The sequence below is a fragment of the Anolis carolinensis genome, chromosome 3, assembly GCF_035594765.1.
Source record: "Anolis carolinensis isolate JA03-04 chromosome 3, rAnoCar3.1.pri, whole genome shotgun sequence".
NCBI classification, from domain to species: Eukaryota; Metazoa; Chordata; class Lepidosauria; order Squamata; family Dactyloidae; genus Anolis; species Anolis carolinensis.
In genome coordinates, this window is record NC_085843.1 from 161724523 (window position 1) to 161746195 (window position 21673).

The 21673-nt window shown below is 39.7% G+C and overlaps 1 protein-coding gene across 2 annotated transcripts in view; it reads right to left on the reverse strand.

Moving 5' to 3' along the window:
- fhip2a (FHF complex subunit HOOK interacting protein 2A) overlaps positions 1–21673 on the reverse strand; it is a 67025-nt gene that overhangs the window by 35994 nt on the left and 9358 nt on the right. The window contains exons 2-11 of one of the 2 annotated variants that reach the window (XM_016995099.2): positions 13280–13358; positions 12281–12450; positions 10155–10259; positions 9884–10006; positions 7331–7369; positions 4118–4405; positions 1853–2049; positions 1518–1632; positions 1342–1418; positions 1050–1242 (exon numbers count right to left, since the gene is read on the reverse strand). In XM_016995099.2, coding sequence (XP_016850588.2) covers positions 1050–1242; positions 1342–1418; positions 1518–1632; positions 1853–2049; positions 4118–4405; positions 7331–7369; positions 9884–10006; positions 10155–10259; positions 12281–12450; positions 13280–13358 — 1386 coding nt within the window. The remainder of the gene's footprint in view (positions 1–1049; positions 1243–1341; positions 1419–1517; positions 1633–1852; positions 2050–4117; positions 4406–7330; positions 7370–9883; positions 10007–10154; positions 10260–12280; positions 12451–13279; positions 13359–21673) is intronic. The other variant, XM_003223486.4, reaches the window with a different exon arrangement.

The window sequence follows — 21673 nt, forward strand, 5'->3', positions numbered from 1 at the left end:
TCTGTTCTTTGACATTTGTTCGCTAACATTTAGTGGGCCAGAAATTCCCTGACCATGATCTAATAAAACAGAAAAAAATCTAAACAATGATAGAAGCCTGACATAACAATAAATAGTGACCATAAAATATAATGTGGTAACACAATAATCTTTATCCCCATGTAGACGTGACTGAAGATCATAAAGCTGAACTAATATTTTCCAGAATAATCGTTTATACTTTTTTACAGTGCTTAAATGCCTTTATTGTAGGAATAATGCATGACTGGCCAAAGATGCAACAGCTACACTATTAATTATGGGTAAAAGCTGGGATTTCAGTTTGCCTGTCTCCAGACTCTTGGCTATTGGTACTTTGGAGTTGTTATCAGGTTGCTCATTTCTAGATTCACATCCCTAGAATGGAAACCAGACCTTTCCTTCTTCCAAGTATACCACTCCCTCTCTCTTTCCTTCTATTCTTATAAGTTCCCAGTTTTTTTAGTCTCAATGTGACTTGAGAAACTGCAAGTCGCTTCTGGTGTGAGAGAACCGGCCGTCTGCAAGGATGTTGCCCAGGGGACGCTCAGATGTTTTGATGTTTTATTATCCTTATGGGAGTCAAAGTCATGTTAAAGATGCAGTGTAGTTTATCATCAGCTAAAGGTCAGAACTGCAAGAGATTCAGAGCCAAGAACTTGGATAAGTAACACTATTGGTCTTCATTCTCTACCAGCACCATGTGAATTCATGACTGAGACAGACCTGATATTCAGGACTTCAGGTCTCTGAATTACTCTGTCTCAAAATTGTTCCTCTGTTATGATAAGAATAAATGAGCCTCAAGGCAGGATCAGTGTTCACTGTTGCAAACTGACACTAGTGTAGCACTGAATGAAATTAAGAACATTGTATCAGATGTCTGAATATGAACCCTATAAACAGTCAAGGGTTCTTCCAGGTATTTTAAAAATATTGTTGGATATCAGGAGGACGAATGATCCATTACTAGTGAAATGGCAGCGAACTTGGCAGCACCACTGCATACATACTGTATTATAACTTCTTACCTCATCTGAGATGTGATCGCAGTGCTCAATTAAGCGATGTCGTAATGGATGTCTGTTGATGTCTGCCTGTTTTTCTGGCTCTCTCTGTTCTCCAAGGATAAAGTATACTATTTCATGCATCAAGGCGTCTGAAGTGACTTGACGAATGATGCGATGCAGCAGGGCAGTAGATGTTAGAATCCCAATCTCTGAACTGGTCCAAAAAGAATTATTTTTAAATATTTTTAAAACAAGGTGGGGGCCAGGGGGAATGACGACCAACATCATTTTACAATAGCAAATGTTTACTCACGTTTGCATTAGCTGGGGTTCCATTACACCACCAAAAAAACGTTTCTGCACTGAGCGTGCCATGGCAACAGCAGTTGTCTGGAATGTCGAGAGTACCAAAATATTACCTTTCTAATTTAGAAAATATAGTTCCGTTTGGACAATACATAGGTAACGATTAAAGCAGGCATTACAAACCTTATGTGCTTCCTTAATGAGCTGATCACAGTAATCAAACCAGGATAGAAATGAAATCAGAGCTCTTTTGCCAGGAAATGCAGATGCATCTTCTTTGTGGCTGTAGGAATCCAAGCTGAAGTGCAAAAAGAATGTAGAAAGAAGGTATTGATTGATATCACAGTGCAATCTGAAGTAACATTTCTAACTAAACATTTGTTTTTATGCTTTCAGAGCCATCTCCAGCACAATGTATCTCAGCATTAAGGTGAAATACAATACTAATCTGTGTAATTTAGAAATGTTTCATGTGACACCCATAAGGTAAACATGCAACTCAAATAAGCAGATCTTACCCCCAGTTAACTCCTTCCACTGTTTCAATATCCAAGGGATCCATCGACTGAGGAAGGGCTTTGTAGAGAGAGGCCAGCCGGTCTGTCAGCAGTTCACATAAGCATGTATTTTCACTTAAACATTTGGCAGCTGCTGGCTCAGGTAAACTCACAAGAAGCATGAGACCTTCACAAGCTTTCACAGCTACTCGGCCATCCTGCCACACAAAAGAAGGCAAAAGTAAAATGTGTGTAATTGTCTTCAAGTCATGTTTCAATTTCTGGTGACCCCATGAATTACACAGAGTTCTTCTCGGCAAGGATTCCACATCACTGATTTTTCAGAGCTAACCCTGCTTAGCTTTTAAGATCAGACAGGATCTGGTGCCTTTCGAATATTAAGTCCACACAAAATACATCCCAATATATTAACACATCATTTTGATTACAGGCTTGTGAGAGATTTGCAACCAAATCATATGCATGGTTACTAAGAAGGAATAATTTGTAATGTACTGAATACCGTCTTGTAAACCCTTAATGTGAAACTCCCAGAGTAGTTTACAATAATTCATTAGAAAACAAATTGCATAAATAAAGGCAGCGCTAAAAAATCACAGCAATATCTCAGAGGTCAAGAACTTGGAAAAATAAATAATACATAGGTGCCACAGGAATGTCACTGGAAAGAGACATCCATAAGCAAGATAACTTAGTCAAACTGTCCCTTCCCTAAAAGCCCCTAAAATCTTGTGCCTCATAGAGGTCATAGAGGTATCTTGGGGAAAAGACTGTGAAGAAGATTGCAGTATATAGCAATGCTGATACAGAAGATATTCACCCAAGTAATTTATTAAGTCCTGCAGAGCTTTAAAAGAAAACATCATTTTTTATATCACGCCTGAAAACAGATTAGAAGCTAAAGGGACATTTTAACCACTGGCAAAATACACAACTGGTTGTGCCTGACTAACTAAAACTTCTGGACAATCTTTAAAGGCAGCCCAAATATAATACAGTGTAGTACTCTATCATTTGATTTATTGAATCACAGATAACTTAAAGGCAGGATGTCTATCCAGAGATATATTAACAGCTGGTCCAACAACCTTAGAGCAATGTACTCTGTCAGTTCGATCTACAACGAAGATGGAGCAACAAGCACTCCTACAAGAAATTAGATTTACAATCAGGTGAACTGATATCAAAGTGCCCTAGTGTGCTATTATAGATTTCTCACCATTAACATAGACAAAACATTCTGTCCAAAGCACAGTATACATTTTGATAGTTAATGGAAGAAATACCACATTATCCAATCAATAAATAAGGGAATAGGATGTATTTAAAAAGCTAAATTCATAGCCAATTGTGGCTCTGTAAAAGGAATATAATAAGCAACTTCAGAAGTTCTGACTTAAAAACGTTTATTTAACCAAAGTTTGCTGTATTATTCAAAGAACGAGTTATGGTTAACATTTAACAATGTGAGTTTACGCAAGTTGGCTTCAAAAACCATATCTGAAGCTGGCTTGTTTAAGCCTACAGAACAACCACAGATTGCTCTAGAGGGCATCACAAACTCATTAAGGGCAAAAGTGTGAAGTTTCTGATAGCAAAGCCTCAACTTTCTGAATTCCTTCTCATTGAGGAGGAGACAGCATGCAAGATAAAGTCTCACTGCTTTTGTTCAACTTGCTGAACTCTTTTTAGTATAATTTACAAACACAATGTATGTGTTTTGTACTGCTTTATTCTCGTACATCCTATTTTGAGCAAGGCAACATACAGTATGACCCTGATATTTTTTTTGTGCTGCCTATGGGCTTTGGTTAAAAATAAACTAGCAGCCATCCTTACAATGAGGAGGATGAGAAATGACAGAAGATCAGCTTCCATACCTCGGTTTTGAACTTCAGCTTATCTGAAAGCTCAATTTACAATTTTGAGGAGATTACAATATTTCTGAACATTTGAAATTAATAAAAAAGGCTTAGTTTTATTCTATCTGTTTGGAATACTTAGTTGAGATGTGAGGAAGACACCTCACTTTTAACAATGTGGTTTGTAAAAACTAAGTGAAAGAGGAAAAATGTGTCTATGTTCCTATATGTCAATGATATTCAAAATAATATAACTTAATGACTGGGCACTTAGCAGTTCGTAAAATATTATACATTGAGACCCTTATCCTTTCGGTAAAGAGTCTTCAGACAGATCAAGATACAAATACAAATACTCCTAAAACCCTAAACATTAATCCAGCCACATCTGACAGTGACTCACTGGGCTTTTGGTGAGATTGAGCAAGGAATTCACTAAATTATAGTCCCCGTGTGGAGGAACAGCCAATGCCCCAGGGGACGGTGTAAAGTTTAATTCATCTAGACTTGTGGACAGGTCATCTGCCTGCTCAGGAAGGTCATTCTCTCTCTCTGCTTGATCTGCTCCACTTGATGTTTCTCCAGGCTGAAGAGCCTGCCCTGTATCTGTTGTCACCGAATCTTGGCCTTTTAGCATGTCTTCTGCAATTAAGCTTGCTGTGCCTTTGGAAGCCAGTCCTTTTAGCTTGTTCTGAAAAGCATTAAAGACAGAGAATTACAAAGACAACATTTCTGTTTGCTAAAAAGCAGGAATATAGCAACATAAATGCTTTCTAAATACAGTAGGCAGAAACTCAGATGCAGTTATCCAAAACAGACCAAGAAACAGAAGAAGCAACCATCAAGTGGAATGATCTTTCTCTGAAGAAGCTAATTGGTTTTCAGTTTCTGAAATGTATTCATGTGAATATGAAGAAGGTGCTCTCCATTGTGGTTCTCAGAGTTTGAAGACTCTTAAGCACAGAACTTATCTTTGATTCTATGGGGGTTAATCTATTCAAGGCAATACTGAGAAGCTTCAATATTTTATTATTTTTGTCTAACTTATACAGACTGCTGAGCATTCATCCGTATATTTTGGATTAGTTTTTCTCAACTACTATTTCATGCTTTTTTGAAAGGTAACCCACAGGGCAACCTTGGGAAATTCACACTCTCTCTCAGCTTCAGAGAAAGGCGATGGCAAACCTCATTGGAAGAAATTTTTCTAAGAAAAATTCGTCTTTGGGTTGTCACAGGTCAGAAATGCTTTGAAAACAAACAATAACAAGGTATTACACTTTTTTGTGTGCGCGCGCATGCGTGTGTGTGTGTGTATATATATATATATATATTATCCCTTGTAGTTGCTTTCTTGTGTTTCTTGTTTTCTAACTTTCCATCAATAAGGTTAGATGAAGTCATTTAACAAAGAGTTTAAAAAAACATGACTAAAACTTAAAGCATATTTCAAACCTTTCATACATTTTAAGATAAAACACCGCAACATTGTTAAGATGAGACAACCCTTTAAGTGCAGGGAACACACATAAGGGAACCACAACCAAATCTAGACAGCGCTCTTTCTATGGAAAGGTAGGCCACCACCAGATGAACTTCAGTGGGAAAAGTTGTCACTGAATTAATAGTGGATGCAGAATACAGAGAAGGCATTAGAAGCTGACAAAATAATCTCAAGATGGACCCCTCCATTGTCTTTTAAATCTCCTTTTGTCCCAGTTATTCTAACAGGTGCACTTATTCTATCAGATCACCGAAGTATGAGAGGATGTCATTTGGTTTCAATATTCTGTAGGAATGTCACAGTCTCTAGATGCAGGCAACCTTATGATACTAAAGCTTTCAACAGAAAATGTGGATTTTCAGGTCAAGACCCCAATTCACTTTATCTTTCTCACTCTGCAAAGAGCTTCAGATTCCAATCTAATCATGATTCTAAACTGTATAATCTTGAAGGAAAAAAAATGCGCCCAAAACTAGCAATTATTTTAAGGTTATTTATCATTCTAACATGATTCTGATTCTTTGACAAGTCTTCCACATTATCTATTTTATGTGCAAGATTTGCACTCCTTCCACAAATCTAATTTACTTTTTAAAAAGGACCCTCACATTTGCCAACAAGTACAAAGATTCAATATCTTTACAGTTGAATTTGACAGGGGAAAAATGTATATATAAACATACAACTCATCATCATATTCTTTTTTTTGCAGTCCATAGGAACTTAATTTCTCTATTAAAATAAGCCGGCATAAACACCAATTGTGCAAATAACTATCCTAACGTGTTGAGCAATATTTACCTTTTCTTTCTGACAAGTGCTGGGATAATATGCAACACCCAATGCAACACAGAAAATGAACTCAGATCCAGAAATTATATATAGGTTAATATAACAGGGTGATTCTCAGTGGGAAGAAAAATGGGTCAGGTAATAAGAGTTTGCATGTTCCAATGTTCCTGTAACTTTCATGAAAAAAATGCTTACAGAAATGCTGGTTAGTTTCTAAATGGATTAGATATAGCTCGTTCCTTCTCCTCCTAGGAATTATAGTCAATTTAAGTGACACTGATTATTTAAAATATAATTTTCCACACTGGCTTATATGCAAATGTATTAACTGAGCTATGTGGAAACATTAGGGTGCCAATGTAATGTGAACCTTGGCCACAAATTCTTCATGCACTAATATAACACATAGTGTTAGGTGCTGTATGAAAACATTATGTCCAAAATAGCCTTACATGTCACATGTTATTATAGCACAGGATGAGTATCCCATAACATTTGTGTATTGGTTTTCAGAAGCGTTTTGGCTTTCAGATTTCTTCGGGTTTTGGAAAACATGTATTTGTAGATATATAGATATTTTGGAGATGAGACCTAAGTCTAAACACTAAATTCATGAATGCGTCATATACACTTTATACCAGTGGTTCTCAATCTGTGGGCCTCCAGATGTTTTGGCCTTCAACTCCCAGAAATCCTAAGAGCTGGTAAACTGGCTGCTTTATACTAATAGCCTGTAGGTACTTTTATACCCAACACTTTTTATTAATTTTGTGCATGAAACAAATGATGTGCAGTGAACCACCAGAAAGCAAAGGGGTCATTATCTCAACTATCCACAAGGACAATTTTGATTTTCAAAATATTTCAGATTTTGGAATTCTGGTTAAGGAGTGCTGCATCTGTAGTTTAATGCCTCTTTTAAATTGGACCTTAGACCTGCAGAGAGGGCACCAGCTGACATCTGAAACTTTCAGTGGTAACCTTTGTACTAGTTCCTCCCAAAATAATAAGGAAAAATACTTATGAAACATTGCTAAATGAATATAGGGACATGGATCCAAGGGATTATATTTAGATGCCAAATGGAACTTGAAATAGCAAGAAACCAAAGATTTATTCAGCTTCAAGCTGTCTATTTTCATGCATTAGTACAGGGGTATACTGTAGTTTATTCCTATACAGTGATAGTCACCCGGAATGTTGCCAGTATTACAATGTTAGTAGATTAGAGGAAGAACAACAGTTTGTTGCATCAAGCCTCAGGAAAAATGGTCAGGAATGACTGGCCTGTTCATGCAGTGCTGAGGCCCACCTGCTCACCTGCCTCCTAGGAGCATGCAGGACAGGATCGTGAATCACCTAATAGGAAAGTTTAATGAAATAGACTCTATGTTTTCAAAATCTAAATCAGCAACACTAAGGACTTCATTACCAGGTCATTGGGAATAACAAGAACAAGCAAATAGCTTGCTGAATGTAACAGAAAGAAAACAAAAAAATCAATTCAGTTTAGTGGCACATGGAAGCATTTATTTGGGTTAAGAAAAGAATGCCAAACCAAAATAAACAAATATTTCACAGCAGCAAAGAAAAAAAAACCAAGGAAACCTGACTATATGAAACATTTTCAGAAGGTATATTGTACCTTTCACTTCAAACTGTCTTAAAAGACACCACCACCAGAAAAGAGCAATCTATAAAAATAAGCAACATAGGGATGTTCCCACAGCACAGGAGTGTTAGTTTATATATACTGATACATTGAGAAATGCAACAGTGTTGCTATTCTATGTTTTTGCAATATCACAAAAACTAACCAAGAAACAGCTTTCTGTGACCAAAATCAACATATCCATTATTGCAAGTCACCATTTGATCATTTTTGCACCCTGCTTACAGAGAAAGAACTTGGAAAGATGAAAATATCCTATGATGCAGGCTCAGAAGTAGACAGACATGTGGAGACAGTTTCCAGTTACAAAAAGGCTTTAATGACTTAACCAATGTGCAGTGAATTCCTATAGATATACAGTAGAGTCTCACTTATCCAAGATTTGCTTATCCAACGTTCTGGATTATCCAAGGCATTTTCGTAGTCAATGTTTTCAATACATTGTGATATTTTGGTGCTAAATTCGTAAATACAGTAATTACTACATAGCATTACTGCATATTGAACTACTTTTTCTGTCAAATTTGTTGTATAACGTGATGTTTTGGTGCTTAATTTGTAAAATCTGAACCTAATTTGATGTTTAATAGGCTTTTCCTTAATGCCTCCTTATTATCCAACATATTCACTTATCCAACATTCTGCCGGCCCATTTATGTTGGATAAGTGAGACTCTACTGTATGTATATTCAAAAGACTCATTGACTTCAATGGCACTACCAACTGAGTGGGAAAAGGACTTGATCTTATAACTCTTCACTCATGCCTTCTATGTCCTGCTGCTATAATCATGGTACATCTGGTTGGGATCTGGTTTGCAACTGTGAAAATATGCTGGACTATAGAGACACCACCTATCATGATCAAGAAGCTCTTTCTTTATGTTTATCCACCTAACAGAGAACTGTGTTATCCAATCCTGCTTAAAATTTAAAATATATTTTCTTCTTATACATTAATCTTGAAAACAAAAAAAAAATGCAAACTTTGTATAATCTATGTTGATCATTAAATTAGGGTTCATTAGTACAAACTTCTCCCTTACACAACTTATTACTGTACAGCAAAGTGTCTACAGAAACAAATGCCACATACCATTTTGATGAGGACTCTACACTACAATAAATGCCATTGAGCCTGGAGTATTATTTTACATAGCTTTGCTTCTCAGGTAATGTCACACAAAAGTAGAATTTTGCTATGAAGAACTATGGGGAAAACACCTCATTGAAGATTCAAGGAAAAGAAAAACACCTCAACATGTAGACACAGGTTGGCAGAATATGATGGTAATGTGCTAATAAAATGTTCTTATATATATATTTGCAAAACGACTACCATTTCAATATGTCAGGCTGTATGCATACAATCTTTTTTGTCACTTGGGGCTTTTCTTGAATGCAAAAAACAAGTTTGATCTTATGAATATTTTCTTACTGGAAAATCTGATTTTACATTTCTAAATTTTGTTGTCAATGTGACAAAAGTATTCCTACTATTCCCAAAGCTAAAATGAGAAAACAATTTCAAAATTTTAACAGGTAAATGTCTGAAGACACACAAAATACTTCTGCCTTTTGCTCTACACTCCATATTGCCATGAATGAAATAATTGTTAAAGTCTGCGATCAACTTACAAATATGTAACCTTTGCAGAATGGCTTTCTATATGTAAGAGTTTTACTTTTTTTCTCTCCAACAGACTTTTTTCTACTCCTAAACTCAATTTTAATTCTATGACATCTAAGATAAAAGAGATTCAGAAATCTGACTTCTCAAACTTGAACTGTTAGCACAAGGTTGCTGGTTGCCTCCCTCTCACTACCTTCAACTGCCAATCTTGCTGACCATTAAGTGGGAGGGAGGCAGCCAGCAGATAGAGCAACAACCTGTCTTATGTAATATTTATGGACTTTGTTCAGGGGAGTCTGCCAGTGTCCTTTCCAACCCATACATTGTGCCCCACCTCAAGCCAAAAGGCAAGGTGGGTAATAAATTAAAATAAAATTGTTGTTGCTGTTGTTGTACATAATTAGGAAGCAACTATATGGACATTGAAGGGCTACTGTTATTGCGGTGAATGGGATTTTGCAAGGCACATGTTTTTAAAAGAGCTAGTTTAGAAAACTTTGTTGTATCTTGAATAGGATGCATTTCTCATAATAAAAATCTCTCATTAGAAAGCAATAATATTTACCCACCTCAAGGAAGAAGTTAACCAAGTATGGATCTTGTTTCAACTTTGCACACACTGTGCAAAGAAAATGGATCTCTTCATTTTCTGTGGGTGTTGCCAGGACTTCACCACAAAGTCTGATTAATTTCTGTCAGAAATAATTAATAACAATCAAACTATAGAAAATCTAAATCCAACAAAAAACAATATGAAAATTATAGCATTTTGCAAAACTGAAACATTCCATTTATTAAGAGTCTATTTCAAAATGTGAACTTATGAAACCAATTCAGTACCTGCACAGGTCTGTGTACATTTATGTGTGGAAGCAGAGGCTGCTGTATTCTTCCCAAAAGTTTTGTATAAAAAGATAAAACTTGTTGTTTCATGCCTGGAGGACACTACGAAGGAAAGGTAAGAGAAATATAATATTAAAAATATCTGCAAACTGACATGAAATGCATTCAGTATTTGATTAATTGTACATTAAAGAGTCTTGTTATAAAACATTAGATTTAAATCAGTTATGAAGGAAAGTTTTTTTGTTAAGTTTAACTATGAAGTACATATCAACATTTAAAACTACCATAACATGGACTAAAATTCTGAAAGGACTGCACATTTACCTAAACTGTTGTTTGACGTGGTCCCATTAGTTGTTCTGCAAGTTGCTGATAACATTTCAGAACTGAATTGTTAACACAATTAGTGACCTTTTTTACATGCTATATTTTAAATTGTTAATGTTCTTCATCTGATGGACTGAAAATCACATTGGGAACAAACTTGTATATACAGGTGATACAGAAATAAATTAAGAGCTACAACATGCACACAATATTTGGAATTTTTGTTCAGGACTCTCGCACTTACTGAAGTGCTATGCAGAAGAATAAAGCTATCAAGGTATAGAGGAGGGGGGAGATTAAAATATTCTACCATAGCAGCAAATGCTGTTAATAATCATTTTGGAAATTTCTGTTTCACTATGCTGAATTTTGTAAATTCCACAATTTGTAAAATAAAACAATATATACAATGGGCAAAAATGAACACATAATAGTCCATGTAGGTACAAAGGTGTGGTTGCATCAGTTCAGCTACAGAGAACAATAAGAACTGGGTGCCTGATTAATGAGTTTGATCTGCAGGAAAGGTTCTGGAAGGAACCATGCTATAAAATGATCTGAAAGTTTATAGGTTTGGTTGTTGCTATATGGCTTTGTGGAAATAAGTGATGCCATGACTAAAAGACATCTCTCAGGATCTCAGCAAAGCATTTATCTGTGCTCATCAGTCTAGAAAGGCTTATACAACAATTTCTAAGGATTTGAGGATCTGAAAAACTATTATCATATTTTACACTATATATAACATTACAACTGCATTTCAATTGCCTTGGCTACATCTTAAGGCAGTCATGGGCAAACTTCGGCCCTCCCGGTGTTTTGGACTTCAAATCCCACAATCCCTAACAGCCTACCAGCTGTTAAGAATTATGAGAGTTGCAGTCCAAAACACCGGGAGGGCTGAAGTTTGCCCATGTCTGTCTTAGGGAGTGTGCATACCTTGTCTAACCACTGTATTTGCATACTAGAGATATAGACACTCAGAACAATATCCCCCAAAATAGCTTTTTCATGATGTGTGGGCAGGGAGTGGAGGCGGCCAGAAAGATGTTATTCTCCCTTGAGGCCATCACATCTCTGATGCATGGTGTACAATCCAAGAATTGTACAGATGTTTTTCCCTCTCTAAATGCCCTCTAGAGCACGGCTTCTTAAATCGTGGGTCCTGACCCTAAATGGAGTCCTTTAGCTCAATGCTGGGGTCACAAAAAGTGTTTGGAACATCACCTAGTGACTGTTTTGGACATTTAAATTAATTTGTTAGCAACAGCTGTATTGTTTACTATGGACTCTTCAGAAAATGCTTCAGCTGTTCTTCATAAAAAAGAAAATTGGCCTGTTAATCAAGTCTTGCAAATGCTGGTTTCATATCAGTAAATGTTTGGTTTTTATACTATTTTATATATGTATATACCCAGAGTCAAGTGGAAAAGGGTCAGGAGTGGAAAAGGTTTACGAGGCCTTGTTCTAGAGGAAGTGGGAGTATTTCCTTAACGTGCTTGCAGTAAAACCTAGCAAAGAAGAGGTTGCATGCTGTCAGACATGCCTTGAAGATTTTCAGCTATTCTTATCATTAACATCCATGTATGCAGAGCATTCCAGAAATGCTGTAACAATGTAGCCATCCTCCTGCTCACTCAGACTTTACTTTGCCTGTGGATTGAAATCTGTGGCAGGTAGATTGATTGAAAAGCCAGGTAATGCCTATTCAGGCCAATAACAAACTGTTCATAAGCAAACCTGATCAAAACTGTGGGCCAGGCATTTTGAGACGTGAAGCCTGAAATACTTACATCAGCCTTGCCTAGAGTATACAGAGTCTCTAAGATCTTGTGATGAAGCAGATATTCCATGCAAGGCCCAGTCTCTCCAGATTCTCTTTCATTTTCTTCCTGAACTAAAATATCCAACATCTGCTCCAGGTGAGATGGTATGTTGGTATCAGTCACAGGGGCTTTATCATCTACAAAAAGAGTCTCCATTAAAAATACTTCCATTCGCAGTTAAATCGTATATCTCTACTCTCAACACACATCTAACATGTTTTTCCTTATGAAGTCTAATTGTGTTTAATGGTAATCAGAGAAACGGTGGAAAAATGCAAGAGTATAAGCGTTACTTTACCTAAGCTCCTTTATGGAGTCCCAATTCATATTAAAATGAACAAGGAAGACTGTAAATTTCTATTATACATTTTAAATAACTAGGAATTAAGCTCAAGAAAGGACATAGAAACAGGATGACTGAGCTTCTAATTACAGACTACCTATGCATTATTCACATTTTATAGCCGTTTTCATGTGCTAAATCACAATATAAAACATTGGTTAATTTGTGTGAAGGGAAAAATAAAATTTTATTCTAATTTTATACTGGCAGAAATTAATAACTGAAGTCAATATTGTTTTTATTTATTTCCAGAAATCTGTATTTAGTTTTAGACTGAAAGCAAAGGTAATGCAATTTCAAATGATGAATCAACAAGCAATTTTTACTGCATGCTACAACCATATAAATAATCCAGTGGCAAGCAAGAAATTCCCTCTTATGCAATCTCTACAAATAACTGCCATTTGAATGCAAAGAGGAACAAGGTCACAGAACAAATTGCAACAGCTAAAGATCTCAGATTCCTGTTTTAACGCTACTGAATTTTAGAAGTAGCTGCAAAGCGTAGTTTGAACGGCCACCTATTACAGCCTCCTCAATTTAAGAACATGACTTTTAAGCGATAATGAAGTTCTCCTCCTTTACTTATTTTGATGATGAAAGCGTGATCAAAATTATCTCACCTGATGTTTCTATGTAGTAATGTGTAATTGCCTTCCAGTGGTAAACAAAATCTTCTTGTAATGGAAGAGATGGCGCAAGCTGGAGAAAAGAAACAAGGAATAGGCATAAGACATTCTCCAACATTTGGCCTACAAAACTATTCAGTTAATGTTTCAAAGCATTTGTGTGCAATAGCAAAGGTTTACAACACACAATGGAACTTTTGGCCACAAAATTGCCTGTAGAAAGTACATGGATATAAAAGGAACTTCCCAACTGTTGCCAATGGAAAACCAATTTCGAACGATAAAGGAACTTTTGTCTTATGTCATGGCTGTAACAGTACTTCTGGGTGTACACAGAACTCTAAGCAGAGCCACTAGCACACATCTCCTCCCAGTTTGACAGGCCAAGAAAAAAGTGAACAATCTGTCAAGTTAGCCAAATTACACTTTATGACTCACATATTTCTAGGGCTTCATTATATCTTAGCTTTCCCCTCAGCTACTTCAGAAGTATGCTTCTGATGTCTTTGCAAAGAGACTTCAAGAAGCACTCTGATTCCATGACCTCCTTGTAAACTTGGACCCTCACATGCTTGCCCCCCAAAAAGAAATATTCAGGAAAGTTTTGTCTTCCTCAGAGACAGAGATCTACCCTATAGCACAGCATGTGTCAACACATTCCACAGCTCAAATCAACAGGAATCACCAATACAGTGATACCATTGTCAATATTCAATAATAAGTAATCTAAAAATAGAGCTATTGTTAATTGTACCTAATGAAATTGTACATAATGAGATATCTTGAAGATAGTATCTATGTCTAAACAGTAAACACGAATTTCACTACTTTTTCATATATACCATATATGTGCAGAATATTGTATACACAATTTTGTATACACAATATTTTCTATAATTTTGCATGAAGCAATGTTATGATTGAGCCTCATGGCTCTGTTTCTGACAGACGTGGGCGTAAGACTCCTCGAGAGTCAGATACTCTCGAGGAGCGAGAGAGAAAAAGACTACGAGACATATTTGCAGCACCATCTGACGAAGAATCTTTCGAAGGGTTTACGGAAAGAATGGAGGAGGGGCTGGTTAGCTCAGAGGAGGATGAGATGGATTGGACTCGGGTAAGGGAGGAATTGGGTGCCACTGGCCATGATGGGACAGAAGATGAATGGGGACCTTCAGGATTAGACCCATGGCTTAGCTGGAGGGATGGGACGGGATCCACAGCTGGAGATGCTGTTGGGCGTAGTCAGAGGTGTTCCAGCTCTGACGAGGAAAGTGATGAGGAAACGCCCGGGTTAAGGAGGACAGCTGACAGTGATGAGGATTTGTAACTGGCATAAAATGGGGCTTGGGAGCAATTGCAAATTGCGTCGGGCAAGGTAATCTGGGCAAACGCTTGGGATTCGTGTGTGTGTGTGGGACGCTTCCCTGAAGACTTGTGTGCTTTCCTGTGCTGAGACGTAAGTTGATTGGAATCCAGGGTCAGACGGCGGGAGGGATTGTGTGGGCATTTGTTTGTGCAAACCTGTGCTTACTCTTATTAGCTTGACCTTCCGTCGTCTTCTTGACGGACGCCATCTCCTGCTTTGAGAACTCGGACTGAACTGACCACGGCTTGTCTTCCCCCCTTCTTGGACTTGGAAAAACTACAAACGTCTGCTTCTGGCTTTGATCTACGGAACGGAACTGGTCTACTCTACTGCTAAAATCCCTGGCTGATTTGTTCGTGTTGGAATCCTGTCTGCTGTGTGTGTGGGAGCGACGCAAGTTTCTCTAAAAACAGTGTTGGCAGCAGAGAGGAATCTGCTGCCAATTAGTTGCATTCTTTGTATCTTTTGTTCCTTGGCTTTCGTTTTGTTTATACCCAGGCTGAAGAAAGCAGTTTGTTTTTACCCGGATTAAACTCCGGTTTAATCCGGTTTATCTTTTGAACATTTACTTTTGCCCCTTTTTGCTCCTAAAGGCGAAAATTGCCTGGCCCTTGTGTTTTACGGGCATTTTTGAGTTCTGTAATCTAATAAACTCTGTTACTTTGAATCTTGTGGCGTTCTGTCCTTGACAGATTGCCCGACGCCCATAAAAGGTTTATTGCAGCAATAAACCCGTCAGGAAGACGATGGATGAGTTAAGGGTCAAATTAGACCAATTGCAAACGGCTTTTACCGTTAGCCAAACAGCTCATGCCGTGAAAGGACATGTTTTGACTCCTGAACGCTTTGACGGAACCAGGTGCAAGTTGCCAACCTTTTTGGCACAAGTGGAGCTTTATTTTTCTCAGCTCAGTGCTCATGCTTATCCTACAGACACTAGCAAGGTGGCCTTTATTTTGAGTTTGTTGACCGGTCCCGCAGGACAATGGGCCACTAATTTAATTTTGGGGAATGACCCAGTCAAGGACAATTTGAATAATTTCAAAAAGTTGTTAACTGATACTTTTGGGGATCCTCTCCGCACGGAGAACGCTGGGTGGGCTCTGTATCGGTTGAAACAGGGAAAGGGGACTGTTTTGGATTACTTAAATAAGTTTAACCTGTATCGCCACCAGCTGGATTGGGGGGAAAATGCATTCATGCTTTTATTTACTGCCGGGTTAAGTGATATGCTCCAGGATGAATTAGCACGCTTGGAGCCGGCTGAAAGCTGGGACGCCTTAGTAGCTAAGGTGCTGCGTTTAGACGCAAGGTTCGAGGCTCGTAAACATTCAAAAGCAATGTGTGCGCCACCCATGCATGTAACTAGGGCTCCTCAAGCAGTCAACTGAGGGGAGGAAGCATGTTTTCGTACCCATTACATTATCTGTTGGGGGAAAGGAACTTGTTTCTACTTTGGCACTGCTGGACTCAGGAGCCACGGTCTCCTATATAGATATTGAGTTTGCTAAGAAGCATGGCATTCCTAGAGTGCGCAAGGCATGCGACGTGTGGGTGGAAGGAGCAGATGGGAGACTGCTGGAGACTGGGGTGGTTAACCAGGAAACCTCAGCAGTAACGTGGGAGGTGCAGGGAGTAACGGGAACGTTTGTGTGGGATATTACGAGCTTGCCTAGATATGATGTGATCCTGGGGATGGATTGGCTAGCTGTAGTAAACCCACAAGTAGATTGGGCAACACGTAAAGTGATCTTAAAGAGGCAGGATTGTTGCACTTTAAATGTTACTCATTCTGATATGGAGGGAGTGCCTGCTGAGTATGGGGAGTTCTCTGATGTATTTTGTAAAAGAGAAGCGGACAAATTACCACCGCACAGGCCATATGATTGCGCCATCAAGTTGGCAGAAGGTGCGAAACTGCCAGCAGGGAGGCTGTATGCCTTGACTGTACCGGAAAGGCAAGCTTTGCGGGAGTTTCTAGATGAAAATTTAGCCAAGGGGTTTATTCGCCCCTCTAGTTCTCCAACTGCGGCACCAGTATTCTTTGTAGCCAAAAAGACTGGGGAACTTAGGCTGGTCTGCGACTATCGGATCCTAAACAAATACACCATTCGGGATAGGTACCCGCTCCCTTTAATCTCGGAACTGTTATCAAGGGTGCAAGGGGCTAAGGTCTTTACCAAGCTTGACCTGCGGGGGGCCTATAACTTAATCCGTATACGGGAAGGGGATGAATGGAAGACGGCATTTAACACGTGTTTCGGATGCCACGAGTTCCGAGTCATGCCTTTTGGGCTTTGTAATGCTCCTGCGGTCTTCCAGAGGTTCATGAACGATGTGTTCAGGGACCTAATTGACCAATTTTTAGTGATTTATTTGGATGATATCTTGATTTTTTCTAAGGACGAAAAAGAACATCGTCAACATGTCAAGCAGGTTCTGCACCGACTGCGGGCTAATGGGCTTTTCGCCAAGGCTTCCAAGTGCGTCTTTCATGTGCCTGAAGTGGAGTTCCTAGGTCATGTAGTGTCAGGTAGGGAACTTAAAATGGACCCACATAAGGTTGACGCCGTCAACTCATGGCAGGAGCTGAGGACTAAGAAGGATGTACAAAGGTTCTTAGGTTTCGCTAATTACTACCGGGAGTTTATTCCGAATTTTGCAAAGCTCACGGTACCTTTGACGCAGCTTCTGCGCAAGAAACAGCCATTTGTGTGGGGGCGGGAAGCTCACGAGGCGTTTCTACAACTTAAGTCTAGTTTTCAATCGGACAACATACTAACCCATCCTGATGTTGACAAACCGTTCGTGGTAGAAGCGGACGCTTCTAGCTACGCGTTGGGGGCTGTATTGTCTCAGAAGGATTCCTCAGGGACCTTGCGTCCCTGTGGATTTTACTCGCGGCAACTAACACCCTTCGAGCAGAACTATACCATATGGGAGAAGGAGTTGTTGGCGATTAAGGTGGCGTTTGAGGTGTGGCGGCACTGGCTTGAAGGGGCACGGCACCAGATCGTGGTCAGGTCTGATCATAAGAACTTAGAGCACTTGCAAACAGCAAAGAAGTTAAACCAGCGTCAAATCCGCTGGGCTTTGTTTTTCTCCAGGTTTAACTTCAAGGTGCAGTTCGTGGAGGGGAAGGCAAACTTGCGGGCCGATGCTTTATCCCGCAAGCCAGAATTTAAGACCAATGAGCAGGTAGTATGTCAGACCATCTTGCCTACTGCCTCGCTGTGTGTTGTAGATAATGAGCTCGGGTTACATGACCAGATCCTTGAGGCTCAGAAAGATGATGTGTGGACACAGGAGCAACTGATGCTGCTCTCAGCAGGTAACCGTACCATACTGCCGCATCTCCAAGATCAAGACGGGGTATTGGTGCGTAGGGGGCAGGTTTACGTACCAGTGGGGGCCCTCAGGTTGGAGGTGATTAGAGCCCACCATGACGAACCCATGGCTGGGCACTTTGGCAGGTTCAAGACCGTACAGCTTATCACCAGGAGCTACTGGTGGCCAAAGATGCGGCAAGACATTCTGCGCTTTTGTGACAGCTGCGCCGTTTGCCAGCAGAGTAAGACGCCTGTTGGGCGCCCTAGAGGGTTGTTGTCGTCTCTACCTGTTCCGGAGAGGCCATGGCAAATCATTTCCATGGATTTTATTTCAGATTTGCCTAAGTCTGGGGGTTATACTTGTATTTGGGTGGTGGTGGATTTATTTAGTAAACTGGCTCATTTTATTCCTTGTTCAACCATTCCGGCGGCCCCTACGTTGGCCTTACTATTTACTAAGCACATCTATCGTTTGCACGGAGCACCCGAGGTGATTATTTCAGATAGGGCTCCGCAATTTGTGTCACGCTTTTGGAAACATTTCCATGAGTGCTTGGGGACTAAGTTAAACGTTTCTTCAGCCTTTCATCCGCAAACGGATGGACAGTCGGAACGGGTTAATGGGCTCTTAGAGCAGTATCTGCGTTGTTTTTGTTTAGATCAACCCACGGCTTGGGTGAAGTGGCTACCGGTGGCGGAGTTTGCTTACAACAATGCGGTGCACACGTCTAGTCAGCATACGCCGTTTGAGCTAACTTATGGCTTTCACCCACGGGGAGGTGTGGCGCCGTCGACCAATGTGGTCTCTTCGGACCCTGTGTATCGCTCTACGGAAATGGCTGCATTGCATGATGTTGCCCGTCGCTTACTGTTGGAAGCTAAGGCAACGCAGAAGACTCAGGCTGACCGCCACAGGCAGGCAGGGGAGGAGTTGGAAGAAGGGGATTTGGTGTGGTTATCTTCCAAACATATTAAACAGGCTGGGGGAAAGTTTGCGCCTCGGTATTTGGGTCCCTTTCCTATCGTTAAAAAGATTTCTTCTGTTGCGTTTCGTTTGCGTTTACCGTCTAGTTTAAAGGTCCATCCAGTCTTTCATCGTTCGCTGTTGAACCTTGATACCTCTAGTTGTCGTGGTGCTATAGCGGAGGGTATCACTGCCACTTCTCCGCCATCGGGGGAGGAGGCCTTTGTGAGAGGGGATAGTGTTATGATTGAGCCTCATGGCTCTGTTTCTGACAGACGTGGGCGTAAGACTCCTCGAGAGTCAGATACTCTCGAGGAGCGAGAGAGAAAAAGACTACGAGACATATTTGCAGCACCATCTGACGAAGAATCTTTCGAAGGGTTTACGGAAAGAATGGAGGAGGGGCTGGTTAGCTCAGAGGAGGATGAGATGGATTGGACTCGGGTAAGGGAGGAATTGGGTGCCACTGGCCATGATGGGACAGAAGATGAATGGGGACCTTCAGGATTAGACCCATGGCTTAGCTGGAGGGATGGGACGGGATCCACAGCTGGAGATGCTGTTGGGCGTAGTCAGAGGTGTTCCAGCTCTGACGAGGAAAGTGATGAGGAAACGCCCGGGTTAAGGAGGACAGCTGACAGTGATGAGGATTTGTAACTGGCATAAAATGGGGCTTGGGAGCAATTGCAAATTGCGTCGGGCAAGGTAATCTGGGCAAACGCTTGGGATTCGTGTGTGTGTGTGGGACGCTTCCCTGAAGACTTGTGTGCTTTCCTGTGCTGAGACGTAAGTTGATTGGAATCCAGGGTCAGACGGCGGGAGGGATTGTGTGGGCATTTGTTTGTGCAAACCTGTGCTTACTCTTATTAGCTTGACCTTCCGTCGTCTTCTTGACGGACGCCATCTCCTGCTTTGAGAACTCGGACTGAACTGACCACGGCTTGTCTTCCCCCCTTCTTGGACTTGGAAAAACTACAAACGTCTGCTTCTGGCTTTGATCTACGGAACGGAACTGGTCTACTCTACTGCTAAAATCCCTGGCTGATTTGTTCGTGTTGGAATCCTGTCTGCTGTGTGTGTGGGAGCGACGCAAGTTTCTCTAAAAACAGTGTTGGCAGCAGAGAGGAATCTGCTGCCAATTAGTTGCATTCTTTGTATCTTTTGTTCCTTGGCTTTCGTTTTGTTTATACCCAGGCTGAAGAAAGCAGTTTGTTTTTACCCGGATTAAACTCCGGTTTAATCCGGTTTATCTTTTGAACATTTACTTTTGCCCCTTTTTGCTCCTAAAGGCGAAAATTGCCTGGCCCTTGTGTTTTACGGGCATTTTTGAGTTCTGTAATCTAATAAACTCTGTTACTTTGAATCTTGTGGCGTTCTGTCCTTGACAAGCAAAGCCTGAATACATTGAGCTATCAGAAAGCTGTCAGTGTCTTGGTCACCCAAGATAAGGGATGCTATACTTGTAATGTTAGCTAATTAACTGATTTAATCTGGATCATGCATTTATTCACAAGATAGTACAGTACAACCAAAAAGAGTATATTTGTTCAAATTCATTTTTGTTCAAACACCTTGTTGGATAAATAAATAAAATTCAATGAATCTGTTTTTGGCTGCAAAACCCTTTCAGCTCCCTGTGTTTCCTGACCCTGACAATACTGGGTATGGCTGCTGGCAGTTTCACCAATATCTGGAGGACACCGCCTTGCCCATCCCTGTTACATGTAGTTACTTGGGGGAAGTAGACATAGTACTTTAAGTTAGCATCCTGTAAGTTAAATAAGGCCCCATCTACAGTGACCAAATAATGCAGTATTGAAGAAAGTGGTTTCGCTGTACAGTACAGATGATTATATAGGAATTCTGGAACCAGTTGGAGGCTTAGATGATGATTAAACCACATAGCACTGGTGCACATTAAGGCCTTGCCTTTGTGCATCTTTGTAAATATTTGTTTGTCTGGTCACTGCAGTTTGAATATAGCATCAAATTGCATTAAATAGTCAGTGAAGATGGGGTCTGAAAGAATATAAGCAGATTTATGTAAGTGATTAATCAACTGAACACCCTAATAAAATCCACTTTAATGGTTAGCACCTTCAAGGGTTAAAATAGTTTTACTATTAACACTATTTCTGATGGTATTTTCATAGTATTTTACAAAAAATTATGACAGCACATCTTTGCTTATAGCAGAAAGCTTGCAATTTCTGATAAATCTGACTTATACCTGATTTGATGTCATACATTAACATCTCTCATTCCGGAGTTTAGTGACAACACGAAATCTTGGTTAAAAGAACTAAGAAATTGATAGCAAATGTTTATACCCATATATATACACCCTGTTTCCCCTAAAATAAGACATCCCCAGAAAATAAGACCTAGTAGAGGTTTTGCTGAATTGCTAAATATAAGGACTCACCCTAAAGTACGACCTAGCAAAGTTTTTGTTTGGAAACACCAGAGTATACAGGATTGGTAAATGTACATACCATGTACGTACATGGAAATAATGGTAGTAACAAGAAATTCATGATAGGATTTACAGTTTGTCTGGTTATGCTGGTTTGTGATGACAACTACTGTACAGTATATAATAAATGTTCATTTTTTTGTTCAACAATAAATATGAATTCTTCTTCATGGAAAAATAAGACATCCCCTGAAAATAAGACCTAGAGCATCTTTGGGAGCAAAAATTAATATAAGACACTGTCTTATTT